The sequence below is a fragment of the Ursus arctos genome, unplaced genomic scaffold (genome assembly GCF_023065955.2).
Source record: "Ursus arctos isolate Adak ecotype North America unplaced genomic scaffold, UrsArc2.0 scaffold_2, whole genome shotgun sequence".
NCBI lineage: Eukaryota > Metazoa > Chordata > Mammalia > Carnivora > Ursidae > Ursus > Ursus arctos.
In genome coordinates this window covers 22,207,098-22,227,919 of record NW_026622874.1, presented here as the reverse complement: position 1 = coordinate 22,227,919, position 20,822 = coordinate 22,207,098, and the positions used below count along the sequence as shown (strand labels likewise).

The window sequence follows — 20,822 nt, the reverse complement described above, 5'->3', positions numbered from 1 at the left end:
TCCCCTGGTGACTGCTGCTCACTATTTTTCGGGGTGGTTGTGGCTCATATAACGCTTTTAGCCAGAAAAGGTTGTTAACGTTTTATTTTGGAACAATTCGGTGCACCGAGGAAGGGTGACAGAAGGCACCACAGAACCCGCCTTCGAAGTAGAAAGGTGATACCTGCGTAGTGACAGGGCACAGTCGGCTCAAGCCCAGGGGAAAACCGTGCTCCACAAACATGATCTAACTGTTAAAGAGGATGCTGTAATTTTAGAAAGGCAGAGATGAATGGAAGACTGTCTGGGCTTAGAAGATCCATTTCTATTTTTTGTCCAGCTGAGTCACTCTGTGATAAAAGTGGCCCGAGTATCACAAGACTCACTAACCTTTATGTCATTTCCCCTCCCACTCCTTTCCCGAAAATGCTAGGTTTTTTTCTATCGGTTTTTATCTTGCTTCATACAGTAAAGAGTTTCTCCTCGTTGGCAAACATCACATCCACGGATGAATTATCGCTGGTGTATTTGCACGCATGTGAGCTGCCCTGTGCTCCCATCTTTGCGCTATCGAGCCGGAATCCCCAGCGGTATGCCCCAGCCTCCCCACTCTTGCGAATGTCAGTGGGGGTCATGAATAGATCCATTATTGTTCTTACAGTATTAAGTTCGCCTGGGAATCCCAATTTATTTTTTTTTTAAGTTTTTATTTATTTAAGTAATCTACACCCAGTGTGAGATCAGGAATTGCCGACTGAGCTGCCAGGCTCCCAATTTAAAACACCATGTCCTTCAAGTTTTAATTTTCCAATTAGGAAGCATTTCGATTGATTTTGGTGCTCTTTGATTCTTAGTAGTTTCTTGTTCGTTTGTTTTTTTTTACGTCACTTTGTTTTAACTTTAAAAAACTACCACCTATGGCTTGGCAGCACTACCACGGAAGTAGCTGATGGAACCTTTCCTCCTAGGTGACACCACTGCGATTCAACGCAGCTATTCAGATGTGAAGTGGGGGATTCTGGAAGAACTTCCCCAGCGTGCAGGTGTCCTAAAAGCATATTGGGATAAACCTCTGTTTTATATGAAATGGGGCACAGGTCTTGCTTTACCCAGTTGGTATTCGAAATGATAAGAGCAAAGCCACTGGCTGCCTTGGCCATGACCAGCTCTCTGAGGGCCCCGCTGCCGTTTCCTGCTTCCTCTTCCTTCCCACTTCCCACTCTCTCATTAGCAGCCTTTGAAGCGGAAGCTTGGCATACCGTTTCCACCTTAGCTTTCTGTTTTCCTCTCCAACTACCTCTTCACATTCCTCCCACCCGCACACACGCTCACCAATGAGAAGCTTTTAGCATGTATGTCACAGAATATACAGTCTTCAGGGCCCATCACTAAACCACCCTCATGACTTCTGACTTGTGTAAGGATGACTGGTCATGTCACTCGGGCCTCAGAATATTTGATCTCGGCAAGGTGACAAATTGTACATTTTTTTCTTATATTTCCTAGAGTAGTTGCTAGGATTTTTTTTTTAAACACCCATTTTATATGCCAGGAATTCTGAAGTAAAATACATACTTAAACCATTAGGCTGTGAACAAAAGCATCTAGGAATCTTCAGCTGGAAAAAGGTCAGAGGTCAAGTGCAGTCACCTCTGCGGGGACCCTTCTCCAGCACTGTGAACACAGGGTCCGTCGTGAGGGGAGGAATCTGCTGGGTCACCTGGCTGCTCTCTCTGGTTGTTGCGCACCTGGAGTCTGATGCTTTGTGTGAGCGGGGCCAGGTGTTTAAGCTCTCTGTTTCTTCATCTGAAATGGTGACTGTTAATATTAATAATCCTTCCTCATAGAATTGTTATGAGTGTTAACTCAGTCAGTACATGTAAAACCTTTGGACAGTCCTGGCGAGAGCTGAGGGCCCAGTCACCCGAGTTGGTAACGCTGCCTCTGTGGGGAGGTGCAAGTCAGGCCTACTGGTTGGAGCTCAGCTCTGCCAATACCCAGCCCCGTGAACGTGACAGTTCAGTTGCTTGTTGTTCTCTGAGCTTGAATTTACCTGTCACCTGTGAAGGAGGAGTCCACAGTATGCATGTGTGGTGCGCTGTCAGTAAAATGCCAAGAGATGTAAAGGGTTATGGGGAATTCAAGCAAGATGCCCCATACGGAGTAGACATGCATTAAACCGTCGTGATTCCTCACCTTCTCTACTTAGTTGAAGAGGCCAAGAAAGAAGGTTATGTTTGCTTTGCATTAAGAGAGAGTACAGTCCTATTCCTCTCACATTAGTGCTTAATAGATATTGGATTATTTTACTCAGAGGAGAGTAAGAGATGAAATTGAAGAGTAATGCATGTTTGGAGCTTCTAAGAACCAAAGAAAGGACACGAGAGATTTTTGCAAACCTACAGATTAAAAGCCTTGAATGTGTGAGATTCTCTGATGTGTATAAACTCCGGATTTCCGGGAATGGTTCTCTTCAACGATAGCAAAACTGCACTGATTCATGTGCGCGCACACACACACACACAACCGCCAAATCAGAATACTTTTGAGGAAATGCAGGCTTTTTCCAATATTAGAGGAACCTCCCCCCTTCCTGGAGATCTCTGATTATCTGAAGGAGTCACTGTCAGGTGTCTTTTCTGCAGATAAAGGGGCACCTAGCCAGCGCGGACAGCCTCTTCCCCACCATCCGCCACAGACACTCCAGACCGGAAGCCATGAGCCCCCAGGAGCAGGCTCTCCAGAATCCTCCAATGGCACAGGCATGATCTTGAGCCACGCACCTCTAAAAGGAGCCAGTCCCCGGCAAAGATGTCCCTATGAAATGAATTCTTCACTTTATGTGCATGATTCTTTGATTGTTGATCAATGAGATGGTGCCTAATGGCAGCTCTTAAGTCGCCTGTTTTAATGAATAGATAGGAATTATTTTTAATTAATGTTTCCATTGTCTGTACGTAAACGATGCTCTCCAGTGTGCTTAAGGACCTTTGAAAACAGTTGAGTTTCTTAATTCTGTTCAGCATTGCCTAAGCGCTCTTGTTTGCAATGTGATCTGTGTTCTTTATGAGAAACCTTTCTCCAAGGAGAGATCATTTCCAGCCTTTGTGGAAGAGCCCAGTTTTAGTGGAGATCGTCTTGAGAAGGGCAGTAACCGTATTTAGAGTCAATAGCGGGGCAGTGGGTCTCCCTCGCCCCCGGTGAGTCTGCCAGTGCCTGAGCAAGAAGCTATTTTCATGCATTTCAAAGCGTTTCCTCACCCAACCCTCTGCCCATCTCAGAGATACACGAGTGTGTCCCTCAGTTTCCCTGGCCGCAGGGGTGGGGGGGTGGGTAACCTTGGCAGACAACCTTGAGCGGGGCAATAGGCCCTTCGCTGATACAGTCAAGTAGGTGTTACTTGGGCGACAGCACGCATTCCGTGACAAGATGACACCAAAATTTGGCATTTTAGAATTAACAGGTATGAGTTAGTTACAAGACATAACCCGATCACTTGCCTTAGCCCCAGTCCCATACTCAAAGTGTTTTCTCTCCCAGATCCTTGAGATTACTCCCTGGAAAGTAACCATTGGTTCCAAAAGTTTGACATTGTTTGTTGGATAGATATATTTTTAGGATTTTTAAAAATATGATACTTTGGATTTTTCTCCCCTTGGTTTCTTTAAAAAAAGTCATCTAAGAATCAGTTTTCAACCAAAAAGGCTTTTAGGGTTTTCTTTTTTTAGTCTGTATCCCAGAATAGTAGTTTCAGAGTTGCCAACTGCAAAAGGACCTATGTGTTGTGTATGCTGCCGAGAGCTATTTCCAAGCACACACTAAATGGTTTTAGAAAACTAGTACGTGGAGCAACTCGCGTGCTTTCGTGCGTAGCAGGAAAAACCACCTCAGCTCAGTACGCCAGAAGCTGTCGAGTCTTCTGATCATAAGCAATAATTATCTTGGACTTGAGAGCTGGCAGGAAAAAATTATGTTAGACGTGGTAACGTTCAAGGAGGCAAATGGTTCTTTGAGCCACGTGGTTCGCCCTTACACAGCAGTTTGGAGAGTAGCGGCTCTCCCTGAACGATGGGAGCGCTTCCCGAGCCTGGGCAGAGGCCGCAGGAACGAGCGCTCCCCCTGTCGGCGCAGTTTCCGTCGGCACGTGGGCACCCAGTGCCTTCTGCCTGGCGACGGCCGGGGAGCCGCGTACAATATCGGAGCAGCGAGGGAAGAATCTGGGTAACGGGGCTGTCTCGGGAGATCGTTGTTCAGCACATTGTGCCCTTCAGCCCACGCAGACGGTTCTTGAACTTCCCTTGAAGTGCCGCAGACTTGTCGGCGCTACAGTCAACCGATAACCTTTATTCGTTCGAAACAGATGTAAGCGTCCACCACGGAAATGATTTTGTGTCGAACAAGGCACAATTCTAGAATGAATCATTTTTTTAGACCACTCTTGGAAGTTCAGAAAAGGAGAGATGTGTCTATAAGTGCCTCGTTCCTAACTGGATTCTTACGGGGGAGGCTCTGCCTGGCGTTTGGCCTTGTCTGTGTTTGACTACGTCACGTGTTCTATTTGAGACCGAGCTTGTGGAGCCCAAATTGTATCAGTTCAGCCTTCCGAACCCTGTGTATTTCCTGCCTTGTGATTTATTAACAACGACTTAGGTAATTTAGCTTAATTGTGGAGCAAGAGATTTAGAACTAAGATTTCCTGATGGCTCATGTTTTGGTTTCGCTAATTTGATTTCGGGCTGCCTTCAGCTCGCAGGGTCTATTAACTACCCCGGGACACAAGTCTTTACACCACTGATATGGCTCTGGAGATAGTGACACCTTCTTTGGGCTTAACACCTACATTTCATTATCTTTTAATTGAGTTCTCGGACATATAAGTGGAAAAGAAAATAATGGGTGATTAATGCTTCTGCATGAATGAGGACTAACTGTACATATAATGAATATGACTTACTTTAAAATTTCTTCTGCAGTAGAATATCGTGCCAGTTGACAGCAAACTGGGGCTAAAGAGACTTTAATTAAAAATTATACGCTCACCCGAGCCCAGAGCACTATCATATGCAAACCTAAGAATATCAAGTGGACAAAAAACCTTAAAATTGTTCAATAGCACCCCCTAGCATATATAATTTTAGGCTATAAGACTAGGAAGCAAATTCTATTTGTCATTTCTTCTCTAAAAAGTATGGGTTTTTAAATATGTCTAGTTGTATTGGCACATTCTTCACATTATCCCTGAATTGAATGTGTGAAGGTAACTGTAAACAGATGAGAGAGCATGATCTAGGAGAATAATTTCTTGTGCAAAGATTTTCAAAATGATTTTACTTTAAATCTGGCTGTCTTCTAGTCATTGTCTCTGCTTTGGTTGGCTGTTTTAAGGAGATTCGGGATTTGTTTGTTATCTTTGGAGTAAGTCATCTAGGAAAGAGAAAAAGCAGAGCTGGGGGAGGTTCCTAAAGTAAATCATGGAAGTCCACAAGGTAGACGTAGTGTATTTAACTTCGGTGAGTTTAAGAACACAGTCCTTGGAGCTAGACTCTCTGGGCTCTGTGATCTTGCATGAGCTCCATAACCAGTCTGTGACTCTGTTTCTTCCTCCGTAAAATGGGTGAATGGTAATAGGTACCTGTCTCACAGAGCAGTTGCAGTGAATACACACAAAGCCCTTGAGAAGCCTCGCACATAATTCATGGTCGGTGATGATCGGCAGCTCTTATTTCACCGTGAATGTTTGGATGTGGTTGTGATCTGCAGCTTGGGCTCTCATAGCAGAAAGACCAGAGTTCAAACCCTCTGGGAGACCTTGGGCAAGTTGCTGAAACTCGGTTTCCTCACCGCTAAATGGGAATGACAGTAACTATTGCATACAGTTGTAGAACTTAACAGTGTATGCAGAATGCCTAGATTAGACTGGGTAGGGGCGCCTGGCTGGCTTAGTTGGTAGAGCAGGCGACTCTTGATCTCGGGATTGTGAGTTCGAGCCCCATGTTGGCCACGGAACCTACTACCAAAAAAAAAAAAAGGTTAGGTGGAATAGGTAGGTAGAACGTAGCTGTTCATTTCCTTCTGAAATGCCAATAAAACGTGAAAGGACTCTACAAAATAATAGTAATCTTCTATGACTAACAGAAGACAACAATATTAACATTCTATAAAGTGGAAAGCAGAGTGGAAACCTACTTAGCAAACTCCAGAAAGCCAGTTACACTATAGAATGCACGAGAAGTTCAGGAATTGCTCACACTAGCTATCTCTGGATATGGAAGTGAAAGTGGGGCTAAAAACAGGAGGATTCATTGAAACCCAGGTCCGCTTTTTCATTCCTTAGAACGAGCCACTATTAAGAGCAGGGATGCACCAAAGTGAAAGCGGGTTTTAAGTGAGAGTCTGCATTCTGAATGCTGAGATCCTTGGTTGTCTTCCCCCATCTGGCTCCCAGGATGCTGGCAAGGAGGTTTAGACGCTCCAAGACAAGCTGAGATGCACCTTCTCTGGCCCAAGTAAATAGACCCAAGTACACTCACTGCCTTGGACATTCTGTAACTAAAAGGCCCATCGCATCCCTGAATCCCATGGTCCACCTGCCCAGCCTGCATGCACAGAGCTTCCAGTCAGTGGTCAGTGTTCCATGCTTACCTGGGACAGAGAGCCAGGGACCGCAGACCAAGGTCTCCTGAGGGTGAATCATTGTGTGGTACAATGAGGCATATGACAGGTTTTTAACGTCTGCCACTAACAGTATGGCCTTCAGTCAACTCCTTAATCTCTCTAGGCAGTAGTCACTACTGATGTAAAAGAGGGGATAGATTAGACCTTTTGTTTGTTTGTTTTTAGACTAGACCACCATCTTTAAAGGTGCCTTCCTTGTTCTCAAACACCCCAGGACATCAGGACAAGTCTCTGAGGCCAACCTGGTTACTTTTCAGAAATGTATGTACATACGACTACTAATAAGAAATATATTATTAGTAATAGATAATACATCATGAAGATAAAAATAATATCTAAGAGTTATTTGAATATCTACCATGTTGCAGATGCTTGCATTACCTTCTTTAACCTCACTTCATGGGATACTAACATTTTACGAGAGACATTCTTTTATCCCCATTTTGCAGAGAAGCTAACTGAGGCTCTGAGGATTTTATGTGTAAAATTTACAGACAGTAAGTGGCAGAGTCTGGGTTTTGAAGATCTGGCCACCTCCAGAGAACCAGTTCTCTAGATCTCATGCATCTCGTTTCCGAACTCTCGTTTGGTACTTCCCTAGTGAGAGTGTTATACTCATTTGAGGCTTTGGCTGCTTTCGGTTTTAGTCTGGCTTCACTGCCTCCCACAGGGGAGGGATGTTTTTCCCCTGCAGCGTGGTCTGGCATTGGAGTCATAAACGAACCAAGCCCTGTATTCCTCTCACAAAGCTCGTTTCCTCTGTGTTCTCAGAGTCCCCATTTAAAAGGTTCCACGTGTGTGACATTACATTGTTCAAATTCCCGCACATCTAAACTTGAGTAGGAGGTGTGGTGTTTGCCAGGGCCACCGAGCCTGCAGGTCACTTTAGTTCATTGGATTATGTGACACACCAGTTGTCCTTTGAGATTGCAGACTATGTAAACTAATAAGTGACTATTGTAACAGATCTTTATCCATAAATCTTTTTTCTGCTTAATGTCAATTTTGGAGTATATAAAAATAAGGAGAGAACATAAAATAGATTTGATGAAGCATCAAGAAAATCTTTTAAAAGAAGCCTGGGGGAGGCTGGAGGTGAGAACTCCCTCTCACTTCTGCTGTGCATTTTTTAAAATTGGGTGAAATGGACATAACATAAAATTTACTGCTTGAACCATTTTTAAGTAGCACTAAATACATTCACATTTTTGTGCAAACGTCACCATCATCCATCTCCAGAACTTTTCTCATCTTGCAAAACTGAAACTCTGCACCCATTAAACGCTAACTCCCCATTCTCCACCCCTCTGCCCCCAGCCACTGACAATGACCAACTTTCTGTCTCCATGAACTTGACTACTATAGGTTTTGTAGAAGGTCTAACCTGACACGATCAGTACTGTAATTAAGAGAGGAACATTGTCGTGTAGTACTGTTATTACCTAGAGGGTTTATGGTCAATATATTTCAAAGGTTTTTAGAGTTAAGCACTTTCTCTTTCTTTGCAATAAGTTAAAAAAAAACTTTTTTTTTAAATATCGTGAGGTTCTTATAATTTAGCTTTTTTAAAGTGATGATGTCATGTGCTTGGACAGATGTGATTCCTCGCTCTTTCCTCCCGTGGGGCCCCAAACACAATTTTAGTGAAGACTACAATAGAAGCTCCATTCCTTCTTCGCTTTGGTGCCCCCGCCCTCATGCCCCAGCTCCAAATTTCGTTCCTAAGAACCGCCTGCCCAGCATCATACTCTGAGTGGGATCAATGTTGCCGAATAGTTGAGGCAGTCAAGTAAAGGAGGACAAACGTTCATTCGTTCTTTCCTCAGACTTTTACTGAGTGCCTCCCGCTGTCACATACTGCCCACAAACGTAGATCAGACGCTATCGCTGTCTCTAAGGGGCTTCCATTCCATTAGGTTGAAGCATTTAAACAACCCGTGGTAAGGAGAGAGAGAGGTGGATAAACAGATAAGCAGAGGCGCCAATGCAAGAGCAGTGAGAGAGAAGTGACCGACATTTTGTCATCATGGCGGCTTTTGGTGGGGGGTTGCCTTTCTTCACAAGGCTGATAAAGTGCACCATCCCACCTTGACTTGCTTCCGCAGCTTCTTCTGTTCTAGTCTTGGACAGAGTTGGAGCTGTTTGGATGATAAAGAAGCAGGAGAGCGGGTGGTGGTTCATTAATTTGGACAAGAAAGCAACTTGCCGTTGCCCCTTGTCTCTCGTCTCCCTCCGCAGTGGTCATTAAGTGGAAGCCTGAGAATTTTGCAGAGCCGGGTTGAAAGGCCTGTGGTTCACAGATCAGCTGCAATCTCTCATCCGCCTCACATTTTGTTGGAAGCTGGACTTTCCTGCCCTGTGGAAGGTTAAACCAAAAAACTCTTAATTCATTTCCAGATTACAGTGTCCTTTCAAAGAAGATCCCTCAATAGACAACTGCCTAATTTGGAGGAGAAGTAGTAGAACTTCCTACGAGACAGAACTATGATAGACGTAGTCGTGGCCAGGTAGTGCTTTTTTGGAGACTGGGACCCAGGGCAACAGAACAGTGAGCTAGGGATGGAAAAGGATCCCATGTCATCAGTTCAGGAAGAAGTCACTGCTGGGGAGAGGACATGACAGCAATTTGTCCTCGGACTTGAGCCCACGGAAGTTAAAAATTTAGGCTCTCTTAACCCAGTTTTTTAAAAGCATCATGATAACACTTCAGCCTGGTCCATTTAAAGCATTCCCCTGGACTGTAGTTTCCTCTGGACCACGTATAAAGGGTATTTATTTAAGGAAAAAGCGGCCACTTAATTGTGTAAGGTCCCCTTACTTTGGTCGTGAACACCTGTCTCAAGCCTAGAACAAGGACTCAGGTAGAGATGGCAAACAAATCTAAAACAAAATCATATATGATTATATAGAGACAGTGCTGGTAAACTAGCTCCCTGGGGGGGGAAAGGGGTTGATTTATACTGTTTGCCTATTTCCACAGTGTAATTACTCCCACAAAGGCAGATTTCAAACTACCAACTGTTGGCTAACAAAATTCCTGAATATTTAACATCTGTCTCTCCTAGTAAAGGCCAGCTCCAGCCTACCACTTTACGTTTGGCCAGTAGAAATGTCCTTTTTTAAAAACTTATATTTGCGTGCTTGCCAGAGGCGGGACGGTGGAAGGTACACAACATGGGAGAAGGGGGTCAAAAGGTACAGACTTCCAGTTATACAGTAGATAAGTGACGGGGCTGTAAAGTACAGCATGGTGACTATAATTAATAATACTATATTACACATTTGAAACTTGATAGGAGAGTAGACCTCAACAGTTCTCATCACAAGAAAAAGAATTGTAACTATGTATGGTGGTAGATGTTAACTAGACTTACTGTAGTGATCATCTTGCAGTATATACAGATATGGAATCATGTTGTACCCCTGAAAACTAATTTAATGTTATATGTCGATTCTACCTCAATTTTTAAAAATGTAATTTGAATGCCTTTGGAGAGGTACTCGCCGATGGCTGTCCTTATCCGTTATACCTGGTCCATCTACTCCCTATTGCTTACTCAAGGTGTATCAACTATTCACATTACTCGCCTGGCCTTGGCTGCTTTGGTCTGGGAGGTACAGATACTGTTTTTCACCAATGGCCGTGGGGTTCTTGCCTGTGTCTTTGAAACCGGGTCACTTCCAGACTTCTCATCTCATCTTTTGGTATTGAAACACAAAGCAGCTGTTAAAAATTATGCGGACTGCTCTTACTCTCACCCTCTTTAATTTATATAGATTCGGCTTTTTTAAGAATGCACAGTATCAGGGTGCCTGGCTGGCTCAGTCGGTTGAGCGTCGTCTGCCTTCGGCTCAGGTCATGATCCCGGGGTCCTGGGATCAAGCCCCGCATCAGGCTCCCTGCACCTGCTTCTCCCTCTCCTTCTGCCCTTCCTCCCTGCTGGTGCTCTCTCTCTCCCTCCCTCTCTTAAAAAAAAAGAAAAAAAGTCTGTTAAAAAAAAAAAAAGAATGCACAATATTTATTGAAAGAGATGCCTATGTTCCTGTCCCGTTTTGGCCAATAACTCTCTGACCTTGGGCAACTTAGAAATTGTCTCAGAGCCTCTGTGTCCTTAGTGGTTTCCTTAATGTTCCCTGGGAATGCTTGCCTCATACAGTTGTTGCGAGGATCAAATAATAAAAAGTTAGAATGTAACAATAACAGTAATTGCCGACATCTGTTGGGCTCTTACCACACGGCAGGGCCTGTGCGGGGCCCTTGGTCTGTCCCAACATAATCAATGCCCACAGGCCCTGGTGTGGTGTCTCGCACCTGCCAGGGGTGTTGTCAGTGAGAGCTATTATGTTTACTGGTGTTACTGTTTTTGCAATTATAAGACAGCAGGTGACAAAGACTAGAGAAAGCTGCGTGTCTCTATTGTCAGATTATCACAGGAGCATCAGTTACAGACATACATGATGGCCTCATGGAGGAAACAAATTAAACACGGTTATATGTGTACTTGAGGAGTTTATCTTCTGGAACAATGACTCTAAGAGAGAATAGGGACGGAGACAAGCACATCAGCACACATGCAAGTTGTTCTGTGTTGTTTCATTAGCCTCGGAATGTTTTCTACCAAATGACCATTGGACAACAGATGTGGCCCTCAACATTTGTGAGATTTCGTTTCAGTATTCCCCTTGAGAAATGGGATGAAGTCTCTAATATTTCTATTACGTGTTATCAGGAAACCTTGGACGGTGGTAAAAGATACGTTTCCATCATATTCACATGGGAAGTTTTCACGATGTCGTGGTATTTGCCAGAAGACAAGCAGGATTTTGTTTAAGTCCCTGAGAAAAGTGGAGGCCACCCTCTGTAGAAATCCCATGGTCCGGGGCACTCTTGTTATTTGAACACAAAGTTTAAGGAAAATGTTAGCCTAAAACACCGGCTCTAGTCAGTGAGCGCTTGAAGTGCTTACAGAGAGGGGCCTGCCAACAGAATCATTTTTGTTTCTAAATGAGGGGGAAAAAATTCTAATTCAGTAATATTTCTGTGCGTCATCGTAACAGCCTTTTTAACAGTTAACGTTGAAAGAATAATGCAGTAAGTGGTGAACAACGTGGAGCTCGCCACCACCAACCTGGGTATTTATGGCTTGCGGTTAGATGTCCAAGACAGCAACATTACAAAAATCCGAACGGCGTTGTAGTTCAGCAAGTCAGAAGTGAAGATAATATGCCTTGGAAACATTAGAAACTCAGAAAGTGGGTGACTGATGCTGAAAATTCTCATACCAGATGCACCTGGGACGTTTAAATTGACGAAATGTGAGTGTGGAAAAAGTAGTATTTCTAAATTCATATAATTTTGTACACAATATGTGGTTTTAAATATTTGCGTAGCTGAATTAATATTTATTATAAGTCCGTCGCCCGAAGGTTTCAACTACGTTCCTGAAGGATTGATTATGTATTTAAGCTTGCCAGGACCCGTTTCTGAGGATCTTGTCTTTGGCGGAATGGGGATCGTCTCATATTTAGGCCCCTGTGGTTCATCAGAGCTCTTAGACATGGGGTCTAACATATTTTTCTCTCAATGCCAGCCCCACCCTTCCCCCAGCCTACCCCCGCCCCGCCCTTTTACTCAGGTAGGAAAAGACTTTCACTTCAGGTGAGAGGCAGAGAAGGAGGCAACAAGCAAGCTGTCTGCAAAGACTTATTTGCCTGGTAGGATCTAGAGTGAGAAGAATGGAGAAAATGGGATCAAACATTCAGAAACCATTTTACATAAGGCAGACTTAGTAAACTAAGGCCTATCGTACCACTAGTAAGTCTCCTAAAAGAACCTCAGAGAGATGAGAAATGACAGCAGCAGGGAACGCAGATCATTGGTTCTTCGCTTCTCCCCCAGCTTGATGTCAGGCTGCCGAAGGCGGCCCAGGCCCATCATTGTCCCACTCGCCAGTAAGTGCTCGGCTGAGAAGTCTTATGGGAAGGTACACCAGCTGTGAAGGTACATGTGGAAAAAGATGAATATGGGAGCTTTTCTAGAAAGTCTAAGAGACCAAGGAGGTAAGCAAATAAAGACACTCCTGGTTAAACACAACTCATTAAAGCATTTCAGAATCAATTCTGTTTGCAAAGTTTAGAATGAAGATATTTCTAGCCGCCCATTTCCCCGAAAGGAGGTGGGGGTTGGGGAAGAATAGTGCTTGTCTTTTATTGGCTAAGTACCATATTTCAATTTTAAAGAGCTTTTTCCAACCCAGTTGCTAGTTACAACCAACCAGCCTTTTCCTAGCCTTGGGCTAAAAGTTATATCAATAATGGAACAACGCCACATTTGATTATTGACTGTCAAGACTGTGTATAGAAATCTAGTGACTGACTCCACATTGTAAAATAATCGTGCTGTGACGGGACTGACACTTGTATTAGCTAGAAAGCCTGGGGGCACTGTTAAAACATCGGCTTCCCTTCATTTACACCGACTTCTGGTGGGATAGGTGGCAGAAGGGTATAGAAGAAAATGTACAGGGAGGGAGCTAAATTTAGAATTAGCCAGGACTAATTCTAGAAGTGATGGAGAAATAATAAAAGAAAGAAGAAATCTGTTCTTTTCCAACAGTCAAAACTTAGAACTCCCGTTATGTGAAAACATAAAAAGATTTCTTTAAACACACTTTTTAAAAAGAGAAATCCATGCAACAGAGAATGTGCATGTTTTGTAAATATGTCCAGTAATAGAAAAAAAAAACCTTTTTTCATGCAGAGAGCTCATAGGCAGAATAAAAGATGTGGTCTCCTGCCAAGTCGGCACTGGACGGAAGGCAAGCTAATCGGTGTTTTCCTGAGATTCTTGAAAATGGCCCTGACAGGGAAGACTTTCTTGCCTGTTGAGTCACAGTGTTGTAAGGATTGACTCCGGCGTTGCCGCAGGGTCCTGGAAAAAATGAAATCAAGGTGATGAGCAAAGGAGCAAGGAAACATTCCTTGACCACCTGGATCCAGTCAGCCCGGAGCTCAGATCCACGCGTGTGAGGTAAAGCAGTGTCCCGGGCCTTCAGACGGGTGGTCTCTCCAGCTACAGTGCCCCCCCCGCCGCCTCTCTCTGTGAATGCTGGCTGGGCTGCACATGGAGAGACTATGTGATAAGTAAAGGCTGTAGTCTCAAAAATAGTTGCATTCTAACGTGTCCATTCAGAAAGACTGCCTTTTTTCCTAATTTCTTCTGACTGTTCAGGCCATCTAGGTCTAGGCCCTGAAGCTTACATTCCATTCCCTTCGAGAAAACTGCACCTCTGTCCAGCGCCGTTGCTGCTTAAGAGCCATATCACCTTTCCTTTGCTTGCCCAGAAAGATACTGTCACTTGGAGTTGCCCCACCCATTACGCATACGTAGCAAGGAAGAAAAAACAATTTTTTGAAATCCATATTTCACCCTTTTAATCAGTAACCCTGAAGTTCCTTTATTTCTCCATTCGGCCACCACCATTTCCTGTTGTCAGCTCAGCCAAAAATCTGGCTGTCCTCCTTGACTAAACCTTGTCCTCCCCCACCTCCCCTGTACAATCAGATGACCTCAGATTTTGTCTGTGCTATTACTTTCTGTAAGTATATATATAAATGCTTTGTTTATATATATTTATTTTATTTATAGATGTTTATATTTTAATGATATATAAATGCTGTATTTAGTACTTGGGGTTTTTCATTCTCTGAGATTTGCAATTGCTCCATGAGGGCAGGGATCTCCTTTGTCTTTTTCTTGTTTCCCTCAAAGGAAAGCAAAGCGCTCAGCGTGCAGGAGGCACTCAGTAATATTCGTGACAATTGTCAAATGCGTTTCCTCATCCTTATTTCTGGGACGACTATCTTATTAATACAAGCTATCATTTGTGATGCACTTCCTGTACAACAGGTAACCCGGTGAAGGAGGTATGACTTCTGTCCCCGTTTCACCACTAAGGGAACTGAAGCACACAGGTTACATAATCTGCTCGAGGTCACACAAGTAGAAAGTGGAGAGGTCGTCTGACTCAGAGCCTGTTCTCTTGTTATCCACTACACTGCGCCCCTCTGGTCTTAGTTAGCTTTCACAGACTCTCTGCTGATTTACTGGCATAGCTTCCCAATGGGCTCTCTGCTTCCATCTCTGAAATGTTTTGCCAGAAGGTTCATAAACTTCAGTGGTTCCTCCTTATTTCAAAGGAAAACCCAATGTCCAAGCAGGAGCCCTCCACCCCTGCCCACCTCACCACTTGTCTCATATGCCCTCCTGGCACCTCATGCTCTCCCTGGCTCTCCATGGTTCCAAGTATTGGTCATGTTCTCTTCTTTGCCTGTGTATGTATACATTCTTCCCCTTCCAGGCTCAACCCTGCCTGGTTCCCTCTCCAGGAAGCTTCCGTGCCGCCTCCTCGGAGTTAAGTGTCATCTCAAGTGCTTCCACCACACATACTTCTATCATTTCCAAACATCGGTTCACTTTCTGACTTTTCAGTGGATGAGGATCATATCTGTAATACTCTGGCACAGTCTGGCACACACGAACCATTAAACATTGATTTAGTGAAGAATGCACCAATAGGGTTCTCTGCTGTGGTTTTCTATAAGTACTTGTCAATCTATGTTTCTGTCCCTACATAACCTTTCATTGTGAGCCATGGACCTGGTTTGTCCTGACGGGACTGAGTTTTGTGGATGTGATATGCTGAGCTCTTCACTAGGAAAAGATAGAGTCAAGAATGACCCCCTCCCCCAAGATGTCCACATCCTAATTCCTGGAACCTGTCAGTATGTTACCCTACGTGGGAGAAAGGACTTTGCAGATGTGATTACATTAAGGATCTTGACAGAGAGATTATCCTGGATTATCCAAGTGGGCCCAGTAGAATCACAAGGATCTTTCTAAGAGGAATGCAGGAGGAACAGGGTTAGAAGAAGAAAACATAAAGATGGAAGCAGAGGTCGAAGATCAGAAATGCTAAGCTCTGACTTTGAAAATGGGAAAAGGAGCCATGAGCAAAGGTAGAAAAGAAGCTAGAAGAGTCAAGGAAACAGATTCTTTCCTAGAGCTTCTAGAAGGAAGACATGCCCAAAGACCAGTTTTAGACTTCTGACCTCCAAATTTGTGTTCTAAAAAATCCATAAGTCTGTAGTAATTTGTTAAGCGGCAGTAGGTAGCCAATATAGACTTGGTACCTTGAAATACAATAGCGTGGTAATAAACACCTATGAATGTGGAGTGGCTTTGGAATTGGGAAGTGGACAGAGACCAGAAGAATTCTGAGAAGCATGGTAGAAAAAGCCTAGATTGACTTGAACAGTTAGTAGAAATATGAATATTAAAGAGCCTGCTGGTGAGGGCTCAGAAGAGAGTGAAGATCATGGAGAAGAAAACCTATATCATCTTAGAGAATGTAAGTCGCCACAAACACACTGTTGGTAGAAATATGGACATGAAGTTTACCACTGGTGCGTTTCCAGTTAGAAACTGGAGGAAGGGTGGCACTTGTAATGCGGTGGCCAAACGCTTAGCAACTCATGTCCTACAAGGATGTGGAAAGCAGAACTGGAAAACAATGAACTTGAATTTTTATCTGAGAAGATTTCTTAGCAGAGTGTTGAAGTCACCGCCTAGTTTTTTCTTGCTGCTGATAGTAAAATGTGAGAGCAAAGAGATAAATTGAAGGAAGAATTGTTCATCAAAAAGGAGCCAGGATGTGTTGATTTGGGAAATTCTTAGCCTGTCCAGATTGCAAAAGATGCTAAAACTAGCAGATTCGCTCTCGGGAACACATGCTCTGGAGAGAAGGCCAAGGGTGTGGCTGAACAATCTTTTGCTAATCCCTGGAAAAAATTAAAAGGTCAGAGTATTCAGTCCCACGGATGACTCTCGGAATAGATGAGACATGTACTCCCTCAACCATTTCAGCAGAAGCCAGAAATAGAGATAGGATTGTCTAGGAAATCTCTGTGGAAGAGCCTCCCTGGTAATGAAGTGAAGGCCCATGACATACACAGGAGGCCCCTGGAGTTCTTGAGGAGGTTATACCACCGGAAAGACTGCCAGTTTGACCCGAAAAGGACAGTGAGAGGGTGAAATGAAAGAAGGGTGTCACACTCCCAAACTTCTGCAGGCAGGAAACAAGCTGGTAAAAGAGCTCAGCTGCAAACATGTTGCTACCCATCAAGAAAAAGAAAGAATGACCACCAGGCTAGAGCCGCAGGTCCAGAGAGCAGACTCTTAATCCACAGAGGATTATTACCAGGCCTTGAAAGCTCATGGAGCTTGCCCAGTGGATTGTGAAATTGCCTGGAACCAGTGACTCTCTTTTTTCCCCTTCTGTTTGTCCCTGTTCGAATGGGATTGCCTGTACCGCCGCCTTATGCCTGCCCAACCATCGTATTTTGTGAGCCGGTCCCTTGCTTTCCCGTTCCACACACTCACTGATGGAGAGCAGTTCTGCCCTAGGATGGATTAGACCCAGAGCCTCATTCATACCTAATTTAGATTATTTCGGTAATACATTTAGGGACTTTTGAGCCGATGAGATTTGGCTAATACTTGAGATCGGGTTGATGCTGTAATGGGTTGAGACTTCGGGGTACCTTGAGGTGAACCTGTTTTACATGTGGGTGAGGTCTGAATCTTTAGTATGAACCCAGGGGAAACACTGTGGCAGGCCAAATAAAACCTGCCCCCAGAAATGTCCACACCCTAAGCCATGGAACCTGTAAGTATGGCACCTTACATGGGAAAAGGGATCTTTACGGGTGTGACTAAATCAAGGATCTTGACACGGAGAGATTTTCTTGAATTATTTGAGGAGGCCCAAAATAATCACAAGGATCCTTTCAGGAAGGCGGTAGGAGAATCCAAGTTAGAAAAAGAAGATGTAAGGACAGAGCAGAGGTCAGAGAGGAGAGAAGATGCTACAGGGCTGCTTCGAAGATGGAGGAAGGGACGACGAGCCTGAGAGTGTCAGTGCCTCGTAGAATCCGAGAATGACAAGGAGACCGATTCTCTCCTGGAGCCTCCAGGTGAAGGCAGCCCTGCAGCGTGTTCTTAGATTTCTGACCTCCAGAAATATAAGATAATACATGTGTGGTTTTAAGCCCCCACCTCTGTGTTGACTTGCTTGCTGCAGGAACAGTGAGACACTGACAGGGCAGATTTTTCTGGTCACTGACAAATTTGGAATTAAAAAGCGTTGTGGGTGTGTCCAGCAAGTTCAAGAAGGCTGGAGGCTGATTTTTTGGCTTGCACAGTGAGTGCGAGAAAAACAATCGTGCCTGTAAGAAAAACTGGATCATTTCACTTTTTGTTTTCAGCTTTGACATGGGCAGTGTCCTCAACGGAGTGAGGAAAACCTGTCAAGATTTTGGTTCATCATAGGAAAAGTTTAGCAACTCTGCGTAAATGGTGACTTTTTATTTGCTAAAATATTAAAGCCATGATGGGTGATAACATTTCTTCCTTCTAATATTTTATTAACTTTGATTAAATATACTTTGATCTCTCTGGCTATATTTTTACCCACTAGAAAAATCTGTTACGGAGTGTGTTTATTTTGTAGTAAAGAGCTCTTAAATGCAGTCTTTTAGGGGCCGCAGTCCATTGATAGTTAAATTCCTAAAATCTTTGATCTTGTTATTATGGATGACAATGAATATGACTGGCATTTCTGTGTGTTATTTGATGGTTGGAGAGAAGTGAGAAATGGAAAATTCAGGAAGTGTGTGAGCGTGGGTGTAGGTGTGGATATAGGTGCAGTTTTCTGGGGTGTAAACCCAGATTTTGCCTCCATTCCCTCTTCATGTATCCAGGTGGCATGCAGCCGATTCACTAATGCTTATCCACACGGTCAGCTAACCAAGTAGTTTCAGCTTTGTTGTGAAGTCTAAACGCAAATTTCCCAATTTAAACTTTCAGTATTTAAGTTTCTTCCATATTTCTGTGAATTACACATCATTTAGCTCAAATAAGACACTTAACACAGTTGTACATCAGATTATTCAGAAAAGATTTCTATGATTAATGTTAGGTAGTTCTGTGATCAAGAAAACATTCTTTTGGGGCGCCTGGGTGGCACAGCGGTTAAGCGTCTGCCTTCGGCTCAGGGCGTGATCCCGGCGTTGTGGGGTCGAGCCCCACATCAGGCTCCTCCTCTATAAGCCTGCTTCTTCCTCTCCCACTCCCCCTGCTTGTGTTCTCTCTCTCGCTGGCTGTCTCTATCTCTGTCAAATAAATAAGTAAAATCTTTAAAAAAAAGAAAAAAGAAAAAAAAGAAAACATTCTTTTTTTAAAAAATGAGCGTTATGGTATCCATTAGGGCTATTCATAAACATTCCAGTTTTGCTCTTTCCAAGCACGTAGTAGGATTATACTTTCTCCATTCTCTTAAATTTACATGTAGTTCTCTGACTTGCTTTGGCCAAGTAGATATGAGCACTTAACTTTTGCTCTGCTCTGGCCTTCCGTCCTCTGCTGGGATGATTATGACAGCACGTGCCAACATGGGGCCTCCACGAGCCTGAGTCCCTGAGGGATTAGGAGCAGAGCCCCGCTGCCAGCTCGCACTAGACAGACAGCATATGCAAGACGTAAACTTGTATTTTATTGAACCACCGATATTGGGGATTGTTTTTTACCGTAGTATGATCTCCCCAATTCGAAGTGATAAAGCGTCTTGGGCAAAAAGTGAATATGGTTTTTCCAGATGAGTTCATTGTCTGGCTATGTATGTAATACTTCTTTGAAAAACTCAGAGATACATCATCTTGTGGAGAACATCCTCAGCTTACAATTCTCCATGTAATTTGACAACATTATGTTAAGAGCTTGTTACTTTTAATTACTGACATACTGGCACAGTGACTTAATGACTTTGTTTTAGATTTGTTGGTACACAACTAAATCTGTTCCAAGCAATTTCTTACAACTCTGTTTACTTTTTAAAGATTATTTTAAATGTTTACAATCTACCTCGAGAAACAACTGCACAAAATATATTAGGTCTTTAAAACTGATTTGCCCCACTGAACATTTGCTTGATATCAAATGAGGTACGAGGCTATATTTTAATTTATAGAAAAACAATTTGCATAAAGCCGATACTTTCCATGCCAACCTCATCACGACTAAATTCTAACAAAATACTAGTAACTCTCATAATCTCCCTGGACAGGTAATTATAAATGGAAGTGTTGAGCTCATGAAATTATGAAGCTACAAGTTGATCTAAGTCCACAGTTGCGTCTGGTAGCTTGGGCCTGGCTATTTGTTAATATCCAGAAATTCTGGTAGATGGAATGTGTCACCATCATTCAGAAGACAGAAGCTAAAATTCCTTTATATTTGAAGGAAGTGGTATCTTATCCCATATTAATGCCATATGAGAAATCCCATGTAAAACATCAAATGAGGAGGTTTTTTTTAAGATTTTATTTATTCATTTGAGAGAGAGAGAGAGAGAGAGAGAGAATGAGCAGGGAGAGCGGCAGAGGGAGAGGGAGAAGCAGGCTCCCCACTGAGCAGGGAGTCCAATGTGGGGCTCGATCCCAGGACCCTGAGATCATGACCCGAGCCAAAGGCAGACGCTTAACCGACTGAGCCACCTAGGCACCCCAAGTTTGTTTCCTCAGAGAGTACATCCTATGGGTTACTCCCTCAAAGTTGGAATGATTATTCACGTATTTTATAGCTGATGTCTTCCTATTTTAAAGATGTGTGTACCCCTCCCCACATCTCCTAATTGTAGTTAAATTATTCACCTTTCTAGTTTTGATGTTTTACATGGGATTTCTCATATGGCATTAATATGGGATAGGATACCACTTCCTTCAAATATAAAGGAATTTTAGCTTCTGTCTTCTGAATGATGGTGACACATTCCATCTACGAGAATTTCTACTTTCTGAAATGCAGTGGTTCAAATGTACACACACACACACACACTCTGTGTGTAGGGGGGACCCTTTGCAAATTCATACTTAGTGTTTTTGGGTCTTTGCGTAGCTCCCTCACTGGCAGTCCCAGAGGCTAGTACTCCAACCCCCACTACTTTTTTCTAGGCCTCCAGCTTCCTGCCCTGGGATTTCTTTATAAGACCGAACTTCCTCCTATTGGGCCCAGAAAAAGAAATTGAGATTCCTCCCCACGTTTCCAACCCAGA

General features: G+C 43.5%; 1 protein-coding gene across 2 annotated transcripts in view; it reads left to right on the top strand.

Moving 5' to 3' along the window:
- Window positions 1-20,822, top strand: part of CUNH1orf21 (chromosome unknown C1orf21 homolog) — a 220,869-nt gene that overhangs the window by 164,107 nt on the left and 35,940 nt on the right. The window contains exon 4 of one of the 2 annotated variants that reach the window (XM_026509213.4): window positions 6,820-6,915. The exons of the other annotated variant lie outside the window; for it this stretch is intronic. Coding sequence (XP_026364998.1) covers window positions 6,820-6,915 — 96 coding nt within the window. The remainder of the gene's footprint in view (window positions 1-6,819; window positions 6,916-20,822) is intronic. 2 annotated transcript variants of the gene reach the window in all.